General features: G+C 53.2%; 1 protein-coding gene across 1 annotated transcript; it reads left to right on the top strand.

Annotated features, from left to right (window-relative positions):
* Positions 1–493: 493 nt before the first annotated feature.
* LOC128727594 (protein Wnt-6) lies at positions 494–13,701 on the top strand. The gene is made up of 4 exons (XM_053821524.1): positions 494–555; positions 8,763–8,998; positions 12,319–12,884; positions 12,977–13,701. Exons 1-4 carry the CDS (start codon positions 494–496, stop codon positions 13,436–13,438), a joined length of 1,326 nt encoding a protein of 441 aa, XP_053677499.1. The 3' UTR covers positions 13,439–13,701.
* The last annotated feature ends 5,867 nt before the right edge of the window (positions 13,702–19,568 follow it).

Genomic DNA, 19,568 nt, shown 5'->3' on the forward strand with positions numbered 1-19,568 from the left:
GGATAACGCCATGCCCGGTGTGACGATCAGTATCGATCGTATCCAGGTGCCGCGAGACGGTCTGCCCGGTGTGACCGTTTTTCCTTCTCGTTCGCTTTTCACAAGCAGGTGAGATCGGCATCGATCAGCCAGCGGAATCTAGCAGGTAAAATTCTGCGCGTACGCGTACAGAGGGCACAGGTCAGAGTGCAGTGACTCTCCGGCGAGTGGAACCGCCTTATCGGGATCGCGCATGAGAGACGTCCGTTCGCGATCATGTGAACCTCGACGCTTGATCCGTGCTTGCCCGGGGGTGCTTTTGGGACCTTTTCCTCGTGTCGCGCCGACTGTGTGCGTGTGTTTGTGTGCGTGCGTGCGTGTGTATGTGTGTGGAAAAGTGCTCGTGCTGACGTGGCTGTGAACCGATTTCCGGTGGGTGGGTCTGGTGGGTCGTTTCGCCACGTGTGCCAGATTGCGGACAGACTTGCGTCAGCGGACTCAGGACGATTCAATTATGCGTTTGGTACTGATAGTGATCTACCTGATACTGATCATGCCAATCACCGGCCTGTGGAGGTAAGAAAGCTTTTGGGAACCACATTTTCTTCAATATGCAGCTACAATCATTTCCCTTAAACTTGGCCCCAAAACTCACTCACCGGATTGGTGGCGGGTGAAAACCGGAATTGAAACCATCGCCCGTTTGCCCTTTTTGCTTCCGCCATTCCCGAGTGGGGGCCGCATCGCTCAATGGCTTATTAGCGGTGGTGCTTGAGAGCAAAACGACTACTTAGCATCCATGTGCAGCCCCTTGACCGCGATTCCCGTTCGCCCAGGCTGCTAGGCTGCACCTTCACGATGCGCTAGGTAATCATCCGTGGCCCATTAGCTTGTCCGGGCCGGGCCGGGCCGGGTTTCGATGCTCGGCGACACTAAATTTCCAGACCCCATTTCCACGGGGCCAAGGGGTTGAAAGCGAGGGGCCATGGAATGCTTTCAGGATGGTTCGCACGCAGACACCGGCGTTACTAAGTTGTGCGCGGGATGTGGCCGCGATGCACTGTAAGTTATTGCATCGGTGCATCTGCTCGGTTGCCCCCGGGTTGCCACGGGTACGACTATATATATATATTCCGCACTTTATCTAAATAATTTCATAATTAACCGACCGGATGGAAACAACGGCGCCGAGGTGCTTGTCGGTCCCCGAGAACGGCTAGCAACGGCTGATTGGAATGCGAACTTGAGCGTATGTGGTGTTGTATTTTTCATTGTCGATCAAGCCGATGCGTTTTTTTTTTATTCCACCTTCTCACCCATTCAGCACGATCAGCGCCGTAAGTAGATCCATAGTGGGGCTATTTACGCGCATACACTGTTGCAGGCAAACTAGCGCCAACGGGGGTCTCAGAAAGATCAGTTGCATCGACTGAGGGCAAGGACGAGGGCCTTGCGAACGGCAGAGAAGCGAACGAGAGAGAGAGAGATATGATTACTGCCGACCGCTGAGCAGCCATTAAATGCATCCTTAATTACATTTACGCTTTTAAAAACGATTATAAATATTATAAACTGCCCCTCATTATATCATTAGCGATGATGTTGTGATAAGCGGTCCCAACGCTCGCCTAGGACGGAGGCTGGGCCCTAGGCGACCCTGACGAGGCGTCCAGCGTGAGCTGCCGTGCACGCGATCGCCTCGGTCCAGGACGGATGAAACGAGCCTCCAACAAGGGAAGGCGAGCAGTGAAGGCAAGCCCATGGAAGCATGAAATCGGTTCCACGCCGGCACATCATATCACAAGTTTACACTTACCTTGCGTGAGCGACAGATGACACGCTGCCCGTTTTACGTTTCGCTTGGCATCCCGTCCGGGCTGCTGCTGGTCGTATCTTGATAAGCAATATCGCAATTTGATGAGTATTACGCCAGTGCGCGCCAGATAAGCCGGGATCCGACAGCGAGATCCCGGAGCCGGCCAGGACCAGACCGCGGCAATCTCGGACGGACGATCACCGCACGTCGGTGCGATCCCTCAATCAGGCGCTTCACGGCGCATAAGAAATTCGCTGCACGCCTCGCAGCATAACGACGTCTACGCGGTTGACTCCTTGCTGGGGGAGGTCACGCACGGTGGAATTTGGGCACGTCGCGATCTCGCTCGAAGCGCCACTCACGCCGGTAAGATGGCGCGTTCCGATGACCGCAGCCCGCGGTAGACGTTCCGAGAGGTCACACTTGAAATGCTGCACCAGCAGTTGCGTCCGTCTGCGGACGGTGGGTTATCGGTAAATCTTTACGATTTTGAACCCGAAAGCCCCCAAAGGCTGATCGGTGGGCCTGTCGTCGAGACACATTCCACGGGGATGCGGGCGCTTGAGAAGGGTCGACACAAATTCGCCATCCTTTGGAGGGCGATCGGGCGAAAAAGAGGGCAGCGAAAGGAAGCAACAGCCCTATGCTAATTTTGCGGAATGTATCATTTCTCCCGGGGTTTTTTTGGGTTTGTTCTCGGGTTTTGCGAGGCCCGAAAATCGAAACGGAGCAGCTTAATCGCTTCAAGCGCCTTATCAAGGCTACCATTTGACAATTGAGATAAATGAAACAGCGGTTTGCGTTTATGCCCCCATCGCTTAGGTTGAGATTGAGTTCTACGATTTGTTCCCCACGGCATGATGCTCGTTATGTTGCGCGTCGTCAGAAAAAAAAGGAACATCCAACAATGTACAATGGGATGCGCTGGGACACCGCCAACCAACCAACCAATCATGCGCCAGTTATTTATGGCCAGCGTCTTCCAACGGGAGCGAAAGGTATCTGTTTACGATGCAGCTCGGTGCATCTGCACTCGAGCGCATCCAAGCGCACCGTGGCGCAGTGCCAACAGGCACAACGTACTCAAAGCTCCAAAAGTGTCCGTGCGGGTAAGCAGTGTTCAGTTACACGCCCCGGGAGCGAAACGTTAGAAAATGGCCGGTGTTTTCGGTTCGCCGAAATCGGATACTTTTGCGCGCACCCTAAATGGCGATCAGTGCGCTTTCGGGTAGCGATACCCGGGATCGACACAAGCCCGCTCCGATCGATCGCCAACAGCGTAAAAGCGGAACGGAACCGATATCCTTGAGAAAAGGACGCTCCGGTACCGGGTCCGGGGCGGAATCGGCCTTTTGATGACAGCCAATCATGTCGAAAGTCATATTGATTACCTGCCATCGTCGTCGTCGTCGTCGTCGTCGTCGTCACCGTGGGGATCCTTCGCATCTGCGCTGACGTTGATGGCATGCAATCGAAGGATTGGCTCACCTGCCGCGAGACCCGTACGGTACCGCACTCGGTGTGCTCTCAAAGCCGCGCCCGGAGATCGATCACTGTTTATACTGGAGCCGTTTCGGTGCTGTTACAATGTTTACATTGAATAATACTCGAGGCCGCTGTGCCAGGGAGTCATCGCATCATCACGAGTCCGGCGCTAGAGCGATCCGCGCGCGCGGTATACCGCGGCGATAATTAGCTTCATTAGCGGCTTGGATCAACTCATTAGCGCCGAGTCGAACCGATCGCATTGATTATTCCCTTTTCCGACCGATGATCGGTTTCTTCCCCGTTGGGCCAGCTGGGGCCTTCAGGGAGGCAGTAAGTGGATTTTAATTGCAAGTGTTGCCAACGCTCGTCCCGGTGGTCGAACGAATGCGTCACTGCACGCACGCACGTGTGTGTGTGTGTGTGTGTGTGTGTGTGTGCATTTTTTGCCCTCACATTTTCGATACCTTTGCCGCCATCGAGGCTGCATCCGCTGCACGGGCGGGACCTGTCAATCTTCGCAGATGCACCTGCAAAATGGGGTTTCCCGACGACACGGGTTCGGCTTCGCAGCCTGTCGAATTCCTCGCCGTGTGTGTGTGTGTGTTGAGTCAAGCTTGAAAAAAAAATCAAGAAAAAACACATCCCCGGGTGACGGACCCGTCACCCTGTCCGACGTGACCCCGAGGCAGAGCCGGCCCAGGAAAAGGGCTGATGACATGGATGCATGCTTGCCCGGGGCGGGTTTCGGAGTGCCAGGCACCCACTCGACTGAAGGAGTCAAATGTTTGATGATTTTGTTACACTACCTTCCAGGATCGGGTGGGCTGGTGAGTCTCTCTCGCTATTCCTGCGCGTTTGCCTCTCAATCGACGAGAAAAAACAAACTACTCGAGCGTTTTCAAGATGACGGCGAATAAATAGGCAAGCATCTTCAGATGCACTTTGAGGGTCCCGGGCCTTCGTCCCATCGACCGGAGAGTGATGCAGGAGAACGGCGGCCCCGTAGGAGCTATTTATGCTGCGCTCTGTCATGTTGTATTTGCTCAAGCTGAATGCATTTTCAGCGCAGCTCCCAAAAGCCGCCCGCCGGCTGCTGCGCAAAGAGCAACTCGCCGGGGTGGTGGGTTTTAGGTGCATTTTTTTATTCTCCCTCTAGCCCGAGCGAGAAAGAGAGGGTGGCATTTTGTGCCTTTTTTTTGTGCTCGTTGTTATTTTCCGTTCGGTCCAGCGCGCCGCATCAAAGCAAAGTGGGACGGTTTTCCGCTCCGTTGGTCCTGAAAGCGTGTCTGTTTGTCTCGGTCTCGGTTCCGTCCATTTCGCTGGCTCTTGACGGTGGGACCCACGATGGGTGAAATATTGATCTTTTATCTCCCCCGGGGCACGGCTCGGAGTTGATTAAGCGGATCATCACGTACAAACAGCCCACGGGGGCGAAAGGGCCAAGCGGACTGGCGATTCCATGCGCCTCACGTGAGACCGAGAGACGGCGAGGACTCGGCTTTATGTCGTTTTAATTTACGATGATTTAACAAGCACCGGAGGGAATAGACACCAGACCGTCCGCTGCCAGTCAGTTAATGAACAGTTAGGTAGACGACAACGTAATACACTCGCTGTCTGCACTATGGGCCATCGTCGAGCGTCGAAGGACAACTGCTTGGGTGACGAAAGCGAGCGAAGCATGAGCGATAAACCTCGCTTGCGCAATGCAAAACTGCAGCACAGCTTAGCGGCTGCAATTTGTGAATCTTATTATGGTTGAGAGTAAAAAAAAAACAAATGGAAAATCGTTTACTTGTTTAAGGCAAAACGCTTTACACATGCAGAGAAAATCATGTTTGTCCGAAGTAAACCATGAAGTAAATAGCTTGACGCAAATAAAAGCAAGGATTTGCGCGCCATGATTCAAGTCCGTTTGAGTCGCCCGGAAAAATGACACATGGCGTGGCTGAATCCCGCCAAGGAAACCTACGACCTCGTGCGTGGGCCGTTCGAAAGCCACCTTCTTCGTCCAGAGCATCAGGAAGAAATCGTGCCCAGCCCACCGGAAGGCTGCGCTGTGTCATGAATGGTTAGCGATTGTTTAAATTGAAATTAAAATGCACAACTTCATAAACGCAAATAAACGACTGGCCGCAGAGTGTTAATAGCGTTTCGAATCGAGCCTACAGGGCCGTCATCCTGCGGGCCAGCGTTTGCGGTTCGGTTTTGCGGCCATGTTCAAACACGCACCACCCTGCCCGGCTGGCTCGCGGATGCGGCGAAGATCTTAGCAGCGGATTAGTTCACCATTGCCTCGAGGTGGACGCGAGCTCGGTTGCGGTTGCACGCCCGGGAAATTTACACTTCACCGGGACGCCCGGGACGCCCGGGAAGCCCAGAGCACCGGCTTCGAATGCAGCGCGCATCAGTCTAAATGCATAATTGAGAAAATTGAGTTAAACACCAGAACCACGGCAGCTCGGAAGCCATCTTGCGCTCGCATGCAAGGGAATGCAAGGGAATTGCGCCAGGAAAAGTGTTTCTCCCGGGCGATGCACATTCCGCGTGTGCATCTAAGCGTTCACCGGGCGGCTATTGCTGGTGGTCAGCTTTCGCCTGAAACGGAGTACGTTTCGCCGCAAATGGGGGATCAACGCGCGACAGCTGAGTGACAAGCGATTATTTTCGCACGAATCCAGCACGGTTCCGTCCTGGTGAAGTTCCGCTTCCGTGCGACAGTTGGCAACCATTGGCCTCCGTTGGGATGCGAGAGGAGCGCAAACAGTGCGCGCGTTTTGCAACAAACAGCACACCAGCGGCATGGTTCCCATCAACGTCCATTACGTCTTGGTGCTGCCGACGGGACGAGCTCGGTTCACCGGTTGCATTTGGTTGCGCGAAAGGAAAATCTGCTAGACTCGCGATGCAGCTCACGATTGCGCTCGTAAAAAAACCAACAATCCGCGAGGCAGATCTCGCTTGCTAGTAGCGAACGGGTCCGACAGCTGTTGAAATTGTTCGTTACCGATGATTAGTATTCAATGAATTCGCCGCATTCGTTAGTGGTGGGTCTGATGGGCTGCCGGATAGATCACACGGTGCACGGTGCACGGTGCACGATAATGCCCCATTCAGGTGGCGAGCACAATGGGGCCATCCATCGGGTGAATGAGTCATAAAACAGGGTGACAAAGTGCGCCCGAGCTAGTAAACGTAAACGTGTCGATCGTGTATGAGCCGCTCAATCACGTGTCGCAATTTACGGCGGGCGATTGCAAGTGATTGCTTAAACCGAACGGCCTCCAGCTGCTCGTGCCATTTTGAGGGTGATATTTTGCCCATTGAGCGAACGCGAGGTGGAAACCCACAAAACGGATGTCATCTATTAAATCACAAAGAAGCTTACACGAAATGAAGCCTCCCATTAGGTGGTGAGACAAAACGCCACGCCACCATAAATCCGTTCATCCTTTTCGAAAAAAAAACCCGCTCGTTCACACGATCGCCGTAGATGCTTTGCGCGATAGCGTGGTTTTATTTCCTCCTTATCCTTCACACAATCGGCTACCCTCGAGCTTCGGGCAGCCCGGGAACGGGTCGCAACACACAAAGCGAAGCGTTAATTAGTCAAATTAAAGCTCACCGTCCTAGCAGCAATAGCCGGCACTTCCATAAACCCGGCCGGATTTCGGTGCTGCTGATGGGTTTGCCATCAAATAAAACAACAAATTGAAACCGAATATCAACAGCTGTATGCCTTTCGCCCTCGCTGCTACGTCGTCGTCGGCCAATCGGTCTCAGCCCTGTCGTTGGGAGATTTTTCGTCGAGATTTCACGTTTCGGTGATAGAATAGCGCGCACGGGAAAGCACGCGAGCTGGCGGGCTGGCGGGTTGTGATTCTACAAATTTATGTCTTTATTGACCACCGACAAATGCGGCTACCTCTCAGCTGCGCCGCGAATCAAACGATCAACACCGATCAACAAACGGTGCTATTTAAATTTATAATTTCTTTGTCCCTGGCAACCCTGCCAGCCGGTTGAGCTTTCTTTGGGCCGTGGGGCTGCAACAAGCAGCGGCCATCATGTTTCTTTTCTTTCTTTTATTGTTTCGATTCGTTACAGTGGTCCGGTCGATCGGTCGCAAGATTTCTATCTCATCTTCTGCCTATGATCGTCTGGGTGATCGCGTAGTCCGTGATTTCGGTTGTTGGTTCTGTTTTACATATTGGTCCGGGTTCGAAAGCTGACAACGAGCTCGAGCTCGTTCCGATGCCCACTGATAACGCTCGAGAGTCGCGTGGCCGCGATAACTAATGACGTTCCGCTCGGTCCGGTCGTCATTAGCGCCTCTCGGACATGGTGCCGGTCTCATCCGTCACCCGATCACTCCATTAGTCAGTCAGCCAGGGTTACTCATTGAACTGGCAGCCTGTTGCATAGATCGTAAAAATCAGCGCCTGGCACTCGGTACGGACGCGTTACGTGATGGCGAACCGAACCCAGAACCGTTAAAAACGTCATAACGGACGTCTGGAAAATGTTGCCGCCTGTACGCGAAGGACCCCGCGTGCGTCGTAATGGAAATTATTTATTTTAACTCGCGATTATTTACATTGCACGAGCCGGCAAGAAGTGCCGGCTTGCTTCAGGGGGATGCTGGGTGGAAATTAGGTTGTTGCTTTCCGTTTCACCCTTCTCACCCGGTTCGGGAGGCACGTTTTCACACCCCCCCTTTCCCAACCCCAACGCGGTACGGTTAACGGCGACGATGTTCAAATGGACTGAAAATGCGGCAAAAATGCTCGATAGCCAATTGCGCGAGCGGGTAATAATCGGTTTGAATGGGTGTTTTTCTGTGTGCCTTTTTTTTGTTGCTTCTCTCCTTCAACTCCTAATGAACGCGAAAGGTGTGTGTTTTAACCTCCTCTCGATGCGATGCTCCATCGATGGGCGAGACTGCGCCAGGCAAGGCAGCTAGAAACGATCTTCATTATTGAATTTTATGACCACGCTCACCTCCTGGCAGGGCTATATTTAGCTGTCAAGTGAGACCATCGCGGCAGGATCGGTGGCATGGAAAGGGATCGGTAGGGGGGCGAAAACCAGAAGGAGCTAAATTTTCTCACCTGCACCGATCGGGCGGCGTTCGCGTAGCGCAACTGATGGGCGTCTGTTGCGTAAGAAAAACGATTCCCGTGCGGCCAGTCGAATGGAGGTTCCGAGAACCCGACCTGACACTGTGAACTTGAACCTGTTCGCGTAAGTTACTGATCCGCCGGCGTCTTGGGTCACGCTGATGACTTCAATCATCATTTCAGCTGATTGCATTAGGTTCAACGATGCATAAAATGGGCCGTTTGCGTTTTATCGCAACCCCGAGGGAGTAATTGAGGTCGAAAGGGCGTTTTTTTTTTCAAAGCTGCCCATGAGTGGGATTGCTGATTGTTAGAAAATCGTTAAACAATGTCAAACCCGTTTCTCTCGTTTGTTTCAGAGCCGAAGGTAGCAACGTGCTGCTCGATCCAGACCGGGTTTGCGACAACAAGCACCGGAAGTCGCGGCGGCTCACAGGAAAGCTGGCCGAAATATGCAAGAACGACACGTCGCTGATGCGCGAGATCCACCGGGGCATCAGCTTGGGCTTTCGGGAATGCGAGAACCAATTTCGGCACAACATGTGGAACTGCTCCTGGACCATCAAACGCAGCATGCGCCGCATACTGGCCAAAGGTAAGGACGAGTTCGCGCGCGCCTGAGTGGGCGACAGAAGGTGCGGCTGCTCGACTGCACCACCGTAAATTGTACATAATTGACGATCGCTGAAAGCACTGCCTTCCGAAACGTCGGGAAAGCGGTTTCCATCCGTGAGAGCGAAAAAGGGAGCCTCAGGAAGAAAAATAAAGGGAGCACATAAGAGAGCACACCGTGCCAGGGGCCCTCAGCGCGGATCGTGCTTGTCGTGCAATTGAAAAATTTAAATCGAACGTAACGATATTGTCATCGCTATAAATTACGCTCAATCCGGCGGTTGCTTTCGGTGCCGGTGCCGAAGCACGGCTCGCGAAAAACATGGCTGCACTTGTCTGTCTGTCGAGAGTCCTGCGGCCGATCTGTCGCTGTACTGTCGCTGTTCTGTCGCGGTCCTGTCGCGGCCGCTGAATTGTGTGCTCGCGTTACGGCGCGCACACGAGGTTCCTTTTTCCGCCCCGTGCTGATTTGCTGCGCGATCGGATCAATAAAACAAACAAACAAACGAACGGGCGGCCCTTCGCTGGACCGAACCAGGACGTCTCACATTCGGACGTCCGAATCTGTGCGATCTGTCGCATCGGAATCTGGAATCTGTGTTGCCTCCGCCGGAATTGTGCTCGATCGAGGATCGTTGAACTTTCCGCTGGCTTTCGAGGCTTTCGTTTATGAATGAGCTTAAGCTGTAACGTTTGTTGCAACTGCAAGCGAGAGAAAGAAAACGGAGTCCTGCACACTTGCTTGATGGTCTCCTTCGTTCCGTTGCGCACTCGGTCATGCAGATTGCGCTTCATGGTTCGATTTTTCAATACCTTTCGATTGGGCAAAGGGCGATCTTCAAGGCTGCCTTCCGTGCGAAAAGGACAGATTGATCATTATACAAGGGGCACTCGCCCGTTTCCACGCGGATTACCGTCGTCCGTGTCGTGTCACGTGTGTTCCGCCGTCAGGACCATTTAGCCCGTCCACCAACCCGTGGGCATCCCATGGATCGCGTTCGCGGATTGACGGGTCCCATTCTGTGCGCAAATGGTGCACGAAGATCGCCGCCGGCGCAGCGACATACCCTGACATTCGACCATGACAATTCCCATGGCCATCCTACACGGATGTTGCGAGTTTTCCGACGCTCGGAGGGACATTCCGGTGGTATGGAGAACCGCACCGGTCTTATTTCGGCTGCCAAACACCACCTTGCTGGGCGGGTGACTGGCAGATAAACAATCTCATTGCCATTGTCCAGATTACATCACTTTAATTCAATAAACATTAATTTTGATCCGCGCTCGCCATAAAGTTAATTTAAGTTATTCACAAATTGACAGTTAAATTGTACCGCGAGTCACAGTCGTTGGCCTTCCGTGCCGTTCCGGTGTTCGTCTATCGGTGAAACCGTGGTGGTTCCGATCTTTCCACATCACAGCAGCCTGGTGAGCTGGAGACCCGCGTGAAGCTGGATTTATGCACTACCACCGGCACGGCCCGAGAAACCCATCGATCCAGATCCGGAGATCGATCGAGACGGATTACTGACGGTTGAATTGACTACCATGCGTCTCCGGGCCTCGCGGCCTGACAAAGTGCTCCTGATGGGTGCCGAGGGTGCATAATAATCCCGAGCCACCACTCATGTTCGCTTGCTGCCTGATGCGTGCCAGTGCCGTTCGGTTTGCCTTCCCGGGGCACCAGGACCCGGACAGGGCGGCGATCGTAAAGCGATCGATGTAATACATGTTTTGTAAGCAAACACGACACCATCATTATCCATTTGCGGCCGTCGAAGGGCCGACCCGGTGACGGCGGTCCTGGCTGGAAACAGGCGAACCCACGATGGTGCGGATTGATTTTGCCCCATTTTTGTACAAATCTGTGTCTCTTTTTTTTGTTGTGCGCGCACTCTTTCTCACTCTCTGTCTCTCTCTGTCTGTACGGCTCGCGATCCTTTGGCGCACCGAGCGTACCTAAAACGTTGCCGCGTTTCATTTTTCCGCTGTTCATTTGCTGTCCATTTCGATCACGTACGTGACTAAACATGTAGGCTAAAAGTATCGGTTGCGCGGAAAAACATGCCTCAGACACGCCGATCGTATATCATCGCCTGGAGCGCGGTCGATCGTTTCGCCGGTTCGATTGGAAGGAAATGCGGTGCACGATTTTTCCCTTAAGCGGGGAGCTGTAATGAGTTCACATTAATTCAACCCTAAAGGCCCTCGGCGGGTAGGAGTACTGATAACGCAACCCAATCGATCGGTTTGTCAAATGGTGCATTGCAATTTTTCCGTGCCGCAAGTGTTCGCAAGCCTTGTTGCAGGCGTCATTACTGAAGCCGAAATTCCAAACCACCCGGAATAGAAATGCTTAAGTTGGTAGACCCGCGTAACACAAATATTGCTGAGTTTTAATTTGTTTGTGGAGCAAACAGTCGTTGAGAAAACAGATAGCAGCATTTTTCCACCCTTTTCGGGGTGTTCTGATGGGGCGCACAAACAAACGTTACGCCGCCGTTCGCGGAGATTAAGACATCAAACGCGCGTTCCTCCGAAACGATGAATCAATGCCATCCATAAACATTAACGACTTTGCGCAACTTTGCCCGTGCGGTGGATGATATCGCGAAAAAAAACAGCGTATAGATCAGTTAGCTACAAACGGAAAACATATCCACAAGCAGGATGACTCCCAGCACCCTAAACGCCCACCGGGCCATTAAAATTCCACACCCATGACGGCTTAACTCCAAGCCTCTCTGCCAGCTAGGAGGCGCCAATTGTGGCCAAATTTCACAACCACCAACGTGCTCACGCGACGGATTATGCCACCCTAGTCCAATCTTCCCCGTAAAGGGCTAGACCGTCCCCAAAAGTTGAGCAAATATTGATCGAACAAATTTGGGTTCGATAATTTTCCTCCACCTCGGGTGAAGGCTTAAGATTTCTCGAATACGCCCCACCAAAGCCGTGCGGGAGCGGCGTGCACGTGTTTGAGCAACAATTAGCACCTCTCTTAGTGGGGTGGGGGATGAAAAAAGGGACCCAGCAGAAGGAACAGCAACGCGGCGTCATTGGCACGAAAGGAAAAAAAAAGGCCCGACCTCGACACGATCGCGGGTTGTGTGTTTATGCAAATAAGCCGAAGCCCGAATCGCGCGCATTTTGGCCGGATCGAAGGGTGCCTAATTCAATTAAACGATCGCAGCAATATCGCTAAGGCGTATCGGGCAACTTCCGTGGTTATTCGCGATCGCGCGCTTCTCACGCTCACGCTTCCTTCATTTTGTTTTCTTTCTTTGCGCTCTTTTGCAGATACCCGCGAGACGGCGTTCGTGCAGGCGATCACAGCCGCCGGGATCACGTACGCGGTGACGAAAGCCTGCACGATGGGTGACCTGCTGGAGTGTTCCTGCCAGAAGCACCACAAATCCAAGCCCGACGATGGGCGACGTGGTGGGAGGGGTGGTTTCCGGCCTGCGGGAGGAAATCGCCGAACGCGCCCAGGAGCCCTGGTGCCCAATGGAAACCCTAACGGCATCCGGCTCGCGCCCTATCAGCCAAACGTCAACGCGAACCCAGCCTACAGCACGGTGACAGGCGCAGAGATTGCGAGGGCTCCTGGGCGGGCTCAGGGTGGATCGGGACGTCGGGCGGGAGGTCGTGGTGCGGCAAAGGGCGCACCGGGTGGTGGTCGGCCTAAGGAGCTTCCCACGCTCACGATACCCGCGGGTCAAGAGGATAAGTGGAAATGGGACGGATGCGACGATAACGTGTATTTTGGGGTGCGCAAATCGAAGGACTTTTTGGATGCACGGTTGCGCAAAAAGAGTGACATTAAGACGCTGGTCCGGCTGCACAACAACGACGCAGGACGATTGGTGAGTGAGCGAATTGGGAGTTGCAGCCTGGCAGCAATAATCGGAGCCATTTTCTATTTTTTTGTTTGCTTCTTGCGATCGGGGGTTCACAGGCCGTCAAACAGTTCATGCGGATGGAGTGCAAGTGTCACGGGCTTTCAGGATCCTGCACTACCAAGACGTGCTGGATGCGGTTGCCACCATTCTCGGAGGTAGGTGCCCGGCTAAAGGAGCACTTTGATGGAGCAACGAAGGTGATCGCACGCAACGATGGCTACAGCTTCATGCCAGACGACGTCACGATCAAGCTGCCAACGCGACGCGATCTCGTATACACCGAGGATTCGGAGGATTTTTGTGAACCGAACGCAAAGACCGGCTCGCTGGGAACACACGGGCGCGAGTGCAACATCACGTCCAGTGGCGTCGACGGGTGCAGTCTGATGTGCTGCAAGCGTGGTCAAACACACAGCCAGGTCGAGGTGAAGCGCAACTGCAACTGCAGCTTCAAGTGGTGCTGTGAGGTGACTTGCAGCACCTGCATCGATCTGCAGGATGTGTACACCTGCAAGTGAGCTGAGAGGTGGAAGGCGCATGTGGGTGTCGGGCGTCGATCCAGGAACTGTCAAAGACTGAAACTGAAGCGAAGTGTTTTGTGGGTTGATGAGCGAGTGAGCGAAAGCGTGAGCGGAAAAAAAACGAGAGCATCGTGTGTACATACCAGCCAGCCGACACCCATTCAACTACTCTAATGCTTTTCATGTGATCTACGGGGAGCACACACACACACACACCCATACACCCGTGAAGCGATTATGATATTTATTGTTAAGTGCCGCGAACGACGTCGAGGATACGAACGAACGAATTAAACGGGGGGTTTTCGGTGGGCCGAACCGAGCGAAGGATAATAAAATGCAAAAATCAAACACGGCCTCAAACGCCTTAACGGCCTTACAATGTTTCCTTGCCTGCGAGCTTTCCGGTGGTGCTTCGTGGTGGATGGAAAGAAAATGGCAGCAGAAAACGAATCCACCACCATCACGCGCAAAAAACACCCATCACCTGTTGTGACCCAAATTGCGAACATTAAACTTCTCTCCGCCCCGTCGTTGGGCTTTTCGCGCTCGAAATTGGGACCCTTCCGCAAACGTACGCCGCAATTAAGCTGAAAGTAAAGAATTCCTTCCCGTGGTTCGGGTGACAGAGCCAGACTGGCCGTGGGGTCAGACGGGGGCCTCATCGATCGCGCGATCGCGGCGACTAATTTCGCCTGAAATTGATCGTATTAATCGCGTCCCGGGCGCAGGGATCGCAGGGCGTTTATCGCCGCACCGCGATCGTGTTCGAAATTAAAAAAATAAAAATCTCAACGATCATCTTAACGACGCGATCGCGGACCGGGTGCACGGGAGCGTGGGGGGGGGGAGCGGGGGTTTATTTATCTCCTTCTTCGCCGGCCCCGCTGCTGCGCGGGTTCGCTTTCGCTGCCCGAAATGTGGGGCCCCACCCTGGAGCCTCAGAATAATAATAATAATAAAAGTAAGCAAGAAATAACACATCACGGTGGGAATCGGCAAACGGCGAAAATTAACAAATCATCATCGATATCTTAATTTCCATTTTATTTGACTTGGGCTGCTACGGGTGTGGAGCGCATTTTTATTATTATTGTTAACGTCCGACTTAAAGCATTATGTACGAGCCGAAGGGCAGGCAAATGATTCGGAGGGCCTTTAGGAGGGCTAGAGCGTGGTGAAGACGTTGATACGAGACGCTCCACCACACGTGGGGATCGCCGTGAATGGACTAATGGACTTGTCAGTACAATTCTATTTACTGAAACTGTTACTTTATGACAGTTTTACAATTTGATGAATACAAATATTTTACGAACCCAACCGGCCCTTCGTACCCATTTTGAGCTGACGGGTGGTTGGAGCTCTCTCTCGCTTTATCCAGCGATCGCCGCGAGGGATTCCGCATCCTGTACGATCGCACCCGCTGCCACCGTGAACCGATCCGAAGATCAATGCTGATGATCGTGCTTATGATGGTGATGATGATAAATTACATCGATCCATTTTCGAAACGCGCCCGGCTTGCGCCTGCGGAAAAGCTCGCCAGTCATCGTGCCCTGCCGCCCGATCCCTGGACAATCTACCCGTTTGGTTGCGATCGAGCCACGAGTCCGTGAGCTTGACATGCCGGAGACAGCGCGTACCGCTATTGCACGCAATTCGCTTTCCATCGCATGCACGCGGGTCGCGTAATACAATAAAGTCAAAATGTTTTCATTTTCAATCGGACGATCATCAAGATCGACAGCTACTTTGCGAGCGCCTGTCGGGTGGTGTGTCGTTTGCACGATCGGCTGCTCGCCAGGGTCTGTCGAGGGCGGTTTCTAGACCCTGTCACAACTGGTTAAAGCTATTTAGAGCCATGTCGTAGTCCCACTCGGACATTGTCATTTTTCCTCGCGTCGGTGCATTGTGCCCCCATAGGCAGCAGGAGAGGATGGAGAAAACAAACATCCAGGACAGTAATCCGGGCCAGTTGCGAGGCTGATAAATGAATCCGAATGAATGTGAATTTCCGTCGATTTCTCGATGACTCAGGTTGGCTTTTCCGGGTGAACGAAGGTGAATCAAAATAATGTCTCCTTCTCAACCGGCTTCTCACTATCGCTTCCGTCGTGCAGCTGACGAGCATGACGAAGCAAATTGGCTCATACCTCGCTCCTTACTAGCTGGGAGGGTACATTCCGCGAAATTCCAATGCGCTGAATCTCTGATCGCGCGACAGGTGATTCATCTTCCGGTGCGAATCATCGCGACCGACATGCCCAAAGCATCGGTGCCATTATAAGGGACCTCTGAACAAACAAAACCACAACCGAACATTGCGGCACTAATGGGTTTTCGTGGAAGCACCCGTCGACTAGTAACACGGCTTACTACTTACCTTAGCTTGGTTCGCTTCGCTCAATTAGTGACTCAGTCCTGTTGGCTTGCGACATCAATACACCACCGTTTCGTCAGCCAGAAGCCCACGCCGGACCCGTTCGCTTCTTCTCGATTAGGAGAAGGCTCTTATCGGGAAGTCTAAAGCTCGTCGACGAAGCTCGACGAATCGGTCCGGATCGGTCTCGGAATGCCATAAATTAAGCTATTTGTAGTGGCGTGAATGGTTGCTTCCAACAAATGTCCATGCCACCTTCGTCGGCTCGAAGAGGGACCACATCTTCATGGGTCTTCAATCGAGCCAGCCCACCCGAGTGTCCAAAATGGTGCCGGCAATAAAAACTCCCAACGGTGGACATTCCGAAGCCCGAGAAGACCACCTTCATCTGAGCTCGCATGACAGAGGTATCTATAATTGTTAATTAAACAACGTCTCGGGGTTCCATTTAGTGTCCGCGAGGGTGCGAGAGACGGACCCCCGGGAGCTCCACCTCCCAGCGGGGTGGGGTATTTTGACTCCCTGCCCAACCACGGCATCCGGTCTGGTCCCCAACAATACCGCTACTAATTTGTTCCACTTAGGTAAAAACCCACCTTCGAATGTGGCGTGTTTTTTTTCTCTCCCTAAATTCCCCAATCGCCACCCACTGCCAGGCGCATTCAATCGACCCTCAAGAGTGAGAGAGAGAGAGAGAGAGAGAGATAGCGCGAGAGCAACAGAACCTCACGCGTGCCCACCCACTGAAACGGGTCGTGATCCTGCCGCGATCGACGAGAACGAACAAAAGATGCTTTAATTTAATGAGCATCAATTTGCATAATTATCACAATCGCGCTCGCTCGCCTGCAGCACTGGCGGGAGCCTGCGCGCGCAAGAAGAATGTGGTCGATTGTGAGTGTGTTTCCTTTTTTTTGGGGGACTTTTTTCATAAGACTGGAGAAGCGCGCACATTTTCATTAACGGATTCGGTGCCGAATCGCGCCCGGGTGGCGTATGGAAATAGACAACTCGTGCAGGGATTTTGTGGGCTCTATTTTGACCGATCATCTGGTCGCATCCTTAATCGAGCTGAAGAAACGAGTGCACCTCAGACACCGTTGGACGCCCCGAATTGATGATTGAGTAGCGATTTTCGGGGGGTTTCTGCTGCACGTCACCTTCCAACCAACGCTTCCAACCGAAGCTGAGCGTGCGGGAAGATTGCGTGGTGCGATGTAATAATTTATTTCCCGACACATTGACGGGACCTGGCCGCGAGCGGTTTTTATGTTGAGCCTTTTTTTTGTTTTGTTTTTAGTCGTCCCTCTCCGTTCGTTCGCACCGACGATCTTCTCTGCCAGCGCGAGCGCAACGTTTTGGGCTTCCAGTTTCCAGTTTTATACATTTCGGTGAATAATGCCCGGCCCTCTCGGTGGCTCGTGTGGTCGAACGGAATCATTAAAGCCGACCGACCGACGCCGAGGACCACACAGCGCGGTACTGGCGAGGCCACCATTTTCCCCGACCGAGCCGCTGGAATGCCACCGAATGCGAGCAGACCGAGGTAAAGGACACACAAACAAAAAGGAGCAGCAAGCCCCACCGGAACGCATGCGCAAAACCCACCCCAAGCTGGGCAGCAGAAATATTGGCGAAACACGAAAAGCTTGCCTCAGAATATTGGCTCGCTCGATAATGGTGCGGCTCGGAATTGCCCCGCGTGTGCGCCTTGCGAGCACCCACGCCGACAGCTTCTGGGGCTCGCGCTCTGGTAATGACCCATTTGCGAGATGATTGCACTTAATACTACAAAAATGATGAGGTCAAAAGCGAGCATAAATGCCGGCGCGTTTCGGCCCCTTAGCGTGGGAAAACCCCCTTCACCGGTGGCGGCTTCACCGGTGCGATCGGCGAGAGATTTTCCGTGCATCTTTAACACCCCGACCGTGCCAGAACAATGTCGATCGATATCGAGCCGTCCGGACGGGCTAATGGAGGACTAAGTGTGCTGCGAGCAGCGCATGACGTAGCACAATGCAGAACGGATCGGAGCCTTGCGCGGAGGCAACGGCGAGAGGGTTTCCCATTCATGAAAAGCAAAGCCCTCAACCCTCGAATATGCCCCGGTGCCGATCGCGATCCCAGCGGAGACGGTGGTCTAAATATTGCGCTTCCGTGGGCCATCATCATCCTGGCCAAATGGGTCGCTGGCGATGGCTGGCGGAATGGGCGCATCCTTTGCGGGCGGGACCCGGTTCCGGAGGGGAAAAACACGCCATGAAGATCACACACACACACACGCGCACACACGCACACACGCGGTTTGGCCGCCCGGACGGAACGCGGGAAATAACGAAACATAAAAGGTGTTCCCCGCAAGGTATAATTTATATTAATTTGGAAATTTGTTATTCTTATGCTTTCCGCGGCACCCACCCGAAGAAGCCGCGGAAAGCATGGGCTTGTGCGGGAGGAAAACAACGCGGCCCTCCGCAAAAGGGGGCCCTCATCAATTTACACGCCTCGGCCTCGGCCTCGGACCTACCGGGCGATGGTGCTCTTCCTGTCTCGTCCTGTTCGCGGCGGTGGCGGCACTGGTGTTGGTGGTTCGAAATTCCGGACCCCGTGTGCGCTCCGACACGTATCCGAGACGTCCGTGAAAGGTCGGTCCATTAGGCGGGCAGCAGCAGGAAGGTCCGAAAGAGCGATCCACGTTCGCCACGTTTCGGACCTAACACCGAACGTGAAGATTTTGATACCATACCTATGTTATTAGGATGCATTAGTAGATGATATTTCTGTTCCTTCGTTCTCTCTCGCGCGTGTGGTACGCTGTCTTTCGGCGGCCCATTGTTTAGTTATGTGTATTCCCCGATGTTTGCCTTACGGCCCCCGTTCGGGGCGGGAAATTTTCTTTGTTTTTGTGCGCCCGCACTCCGTTCGTCGGGCTGACCGGGAATGCAGCCTCTCAGCTTCTCTCGCTCTTTGTGGTGGGTTTTCTGCGCCTGACTCGAGCCTTGGCGTGATGTTAACTAATTCTAATGGGCTTTGGCTTCTTGATTGCTTCGGAGATCTCAATCAGCCGCTCAGGAAGCGCTTTGCTTCGGATGAGACGGCCGCGTGTATGTGTGTGGAGCTAAACGGCATAATTGTGGTGGACACACTACATGAAATCATGCGCCGTTTGCAGTTGATCAAGCACTCCAAGATCCAGGGTTGGCGATATTGGAACGATTTTGCAATGGCTTTTTTTTTCTCCCTCCCCTGCTCGCTTCAGTGCACTTAATTAAGTTTTCATTCTCCTATCAACTTCACCCGCGAGTGCGACGCTCCATCCCGCGATCACAAGCGCATTGATCGTACAGTCACAGTTAATTGAAAAATAAATCCTTGCGTCATTACGTTAATCCACGTACGAACCCAAGCCCGTGCTTGGGAAAGCAAAACGTTTTAATTGGCGCAGCACTAAAACCATCAGTTTCAATTACGCCAGCCTGCGGGATCGACACAGTTTCGGAATGCGATCGGCAGCGGGCACCAATTCCCAGAGGGCACTCTCTTTCTTCCGCACGGCTTTCGCTCGCCGGTTCGCGTAACGGGCGGCATGACGTTTGCGAAATGGTGCAACCGCAGCGATCGGTGTTCAATCAAGAGGTAAACTTAATTTGTACCAAAGCGAGGTACTCCTGACCGTGCTCGGGGGCTAATGCAATCGGACAGACAATCCTCCAGGGACGGCGCTTTGAGGCGCGCTGGCCCCAA

This window comes from Anopheles nili, chromosome 3 (assembly GCF_943737925.1).
Source record: "Anopheles nili chromosome 3, idAnoNiliSN_F5_01, whole genome shotgun sequence".
NCBI classification, from domain to species: Eukaryota; Metazoa; Arthropoda; class Insecta; order Diptera; family Culicidae; genus Anopheles; species Anopheles nili.

Excerpts from the sequence above, each read along its gene's own strand:
- LOC128727594 (XM_053821524.1), top strand. The coding sequence starts at position 494 with ATGCGTTTGGTACTGATAGTGATCTACCTGATACTGATCATGCCAATC. Across the intron at positions 8,999-12,318 it reads GCGCCGCATACTGGCCAAAG|ATACCCGCGAGACGGCGTTC; the intron begins GTAAGGACGAGT and ends GCTCTTTTGCAG. Across the intron at positions 12,885-12,976 it reads ACAACGACGCAGGACGATTG|GCCGTCAAACAGTTCATGCG; the intron begins GTGAGTGAGCGA and ends GGGGGTTCACAG.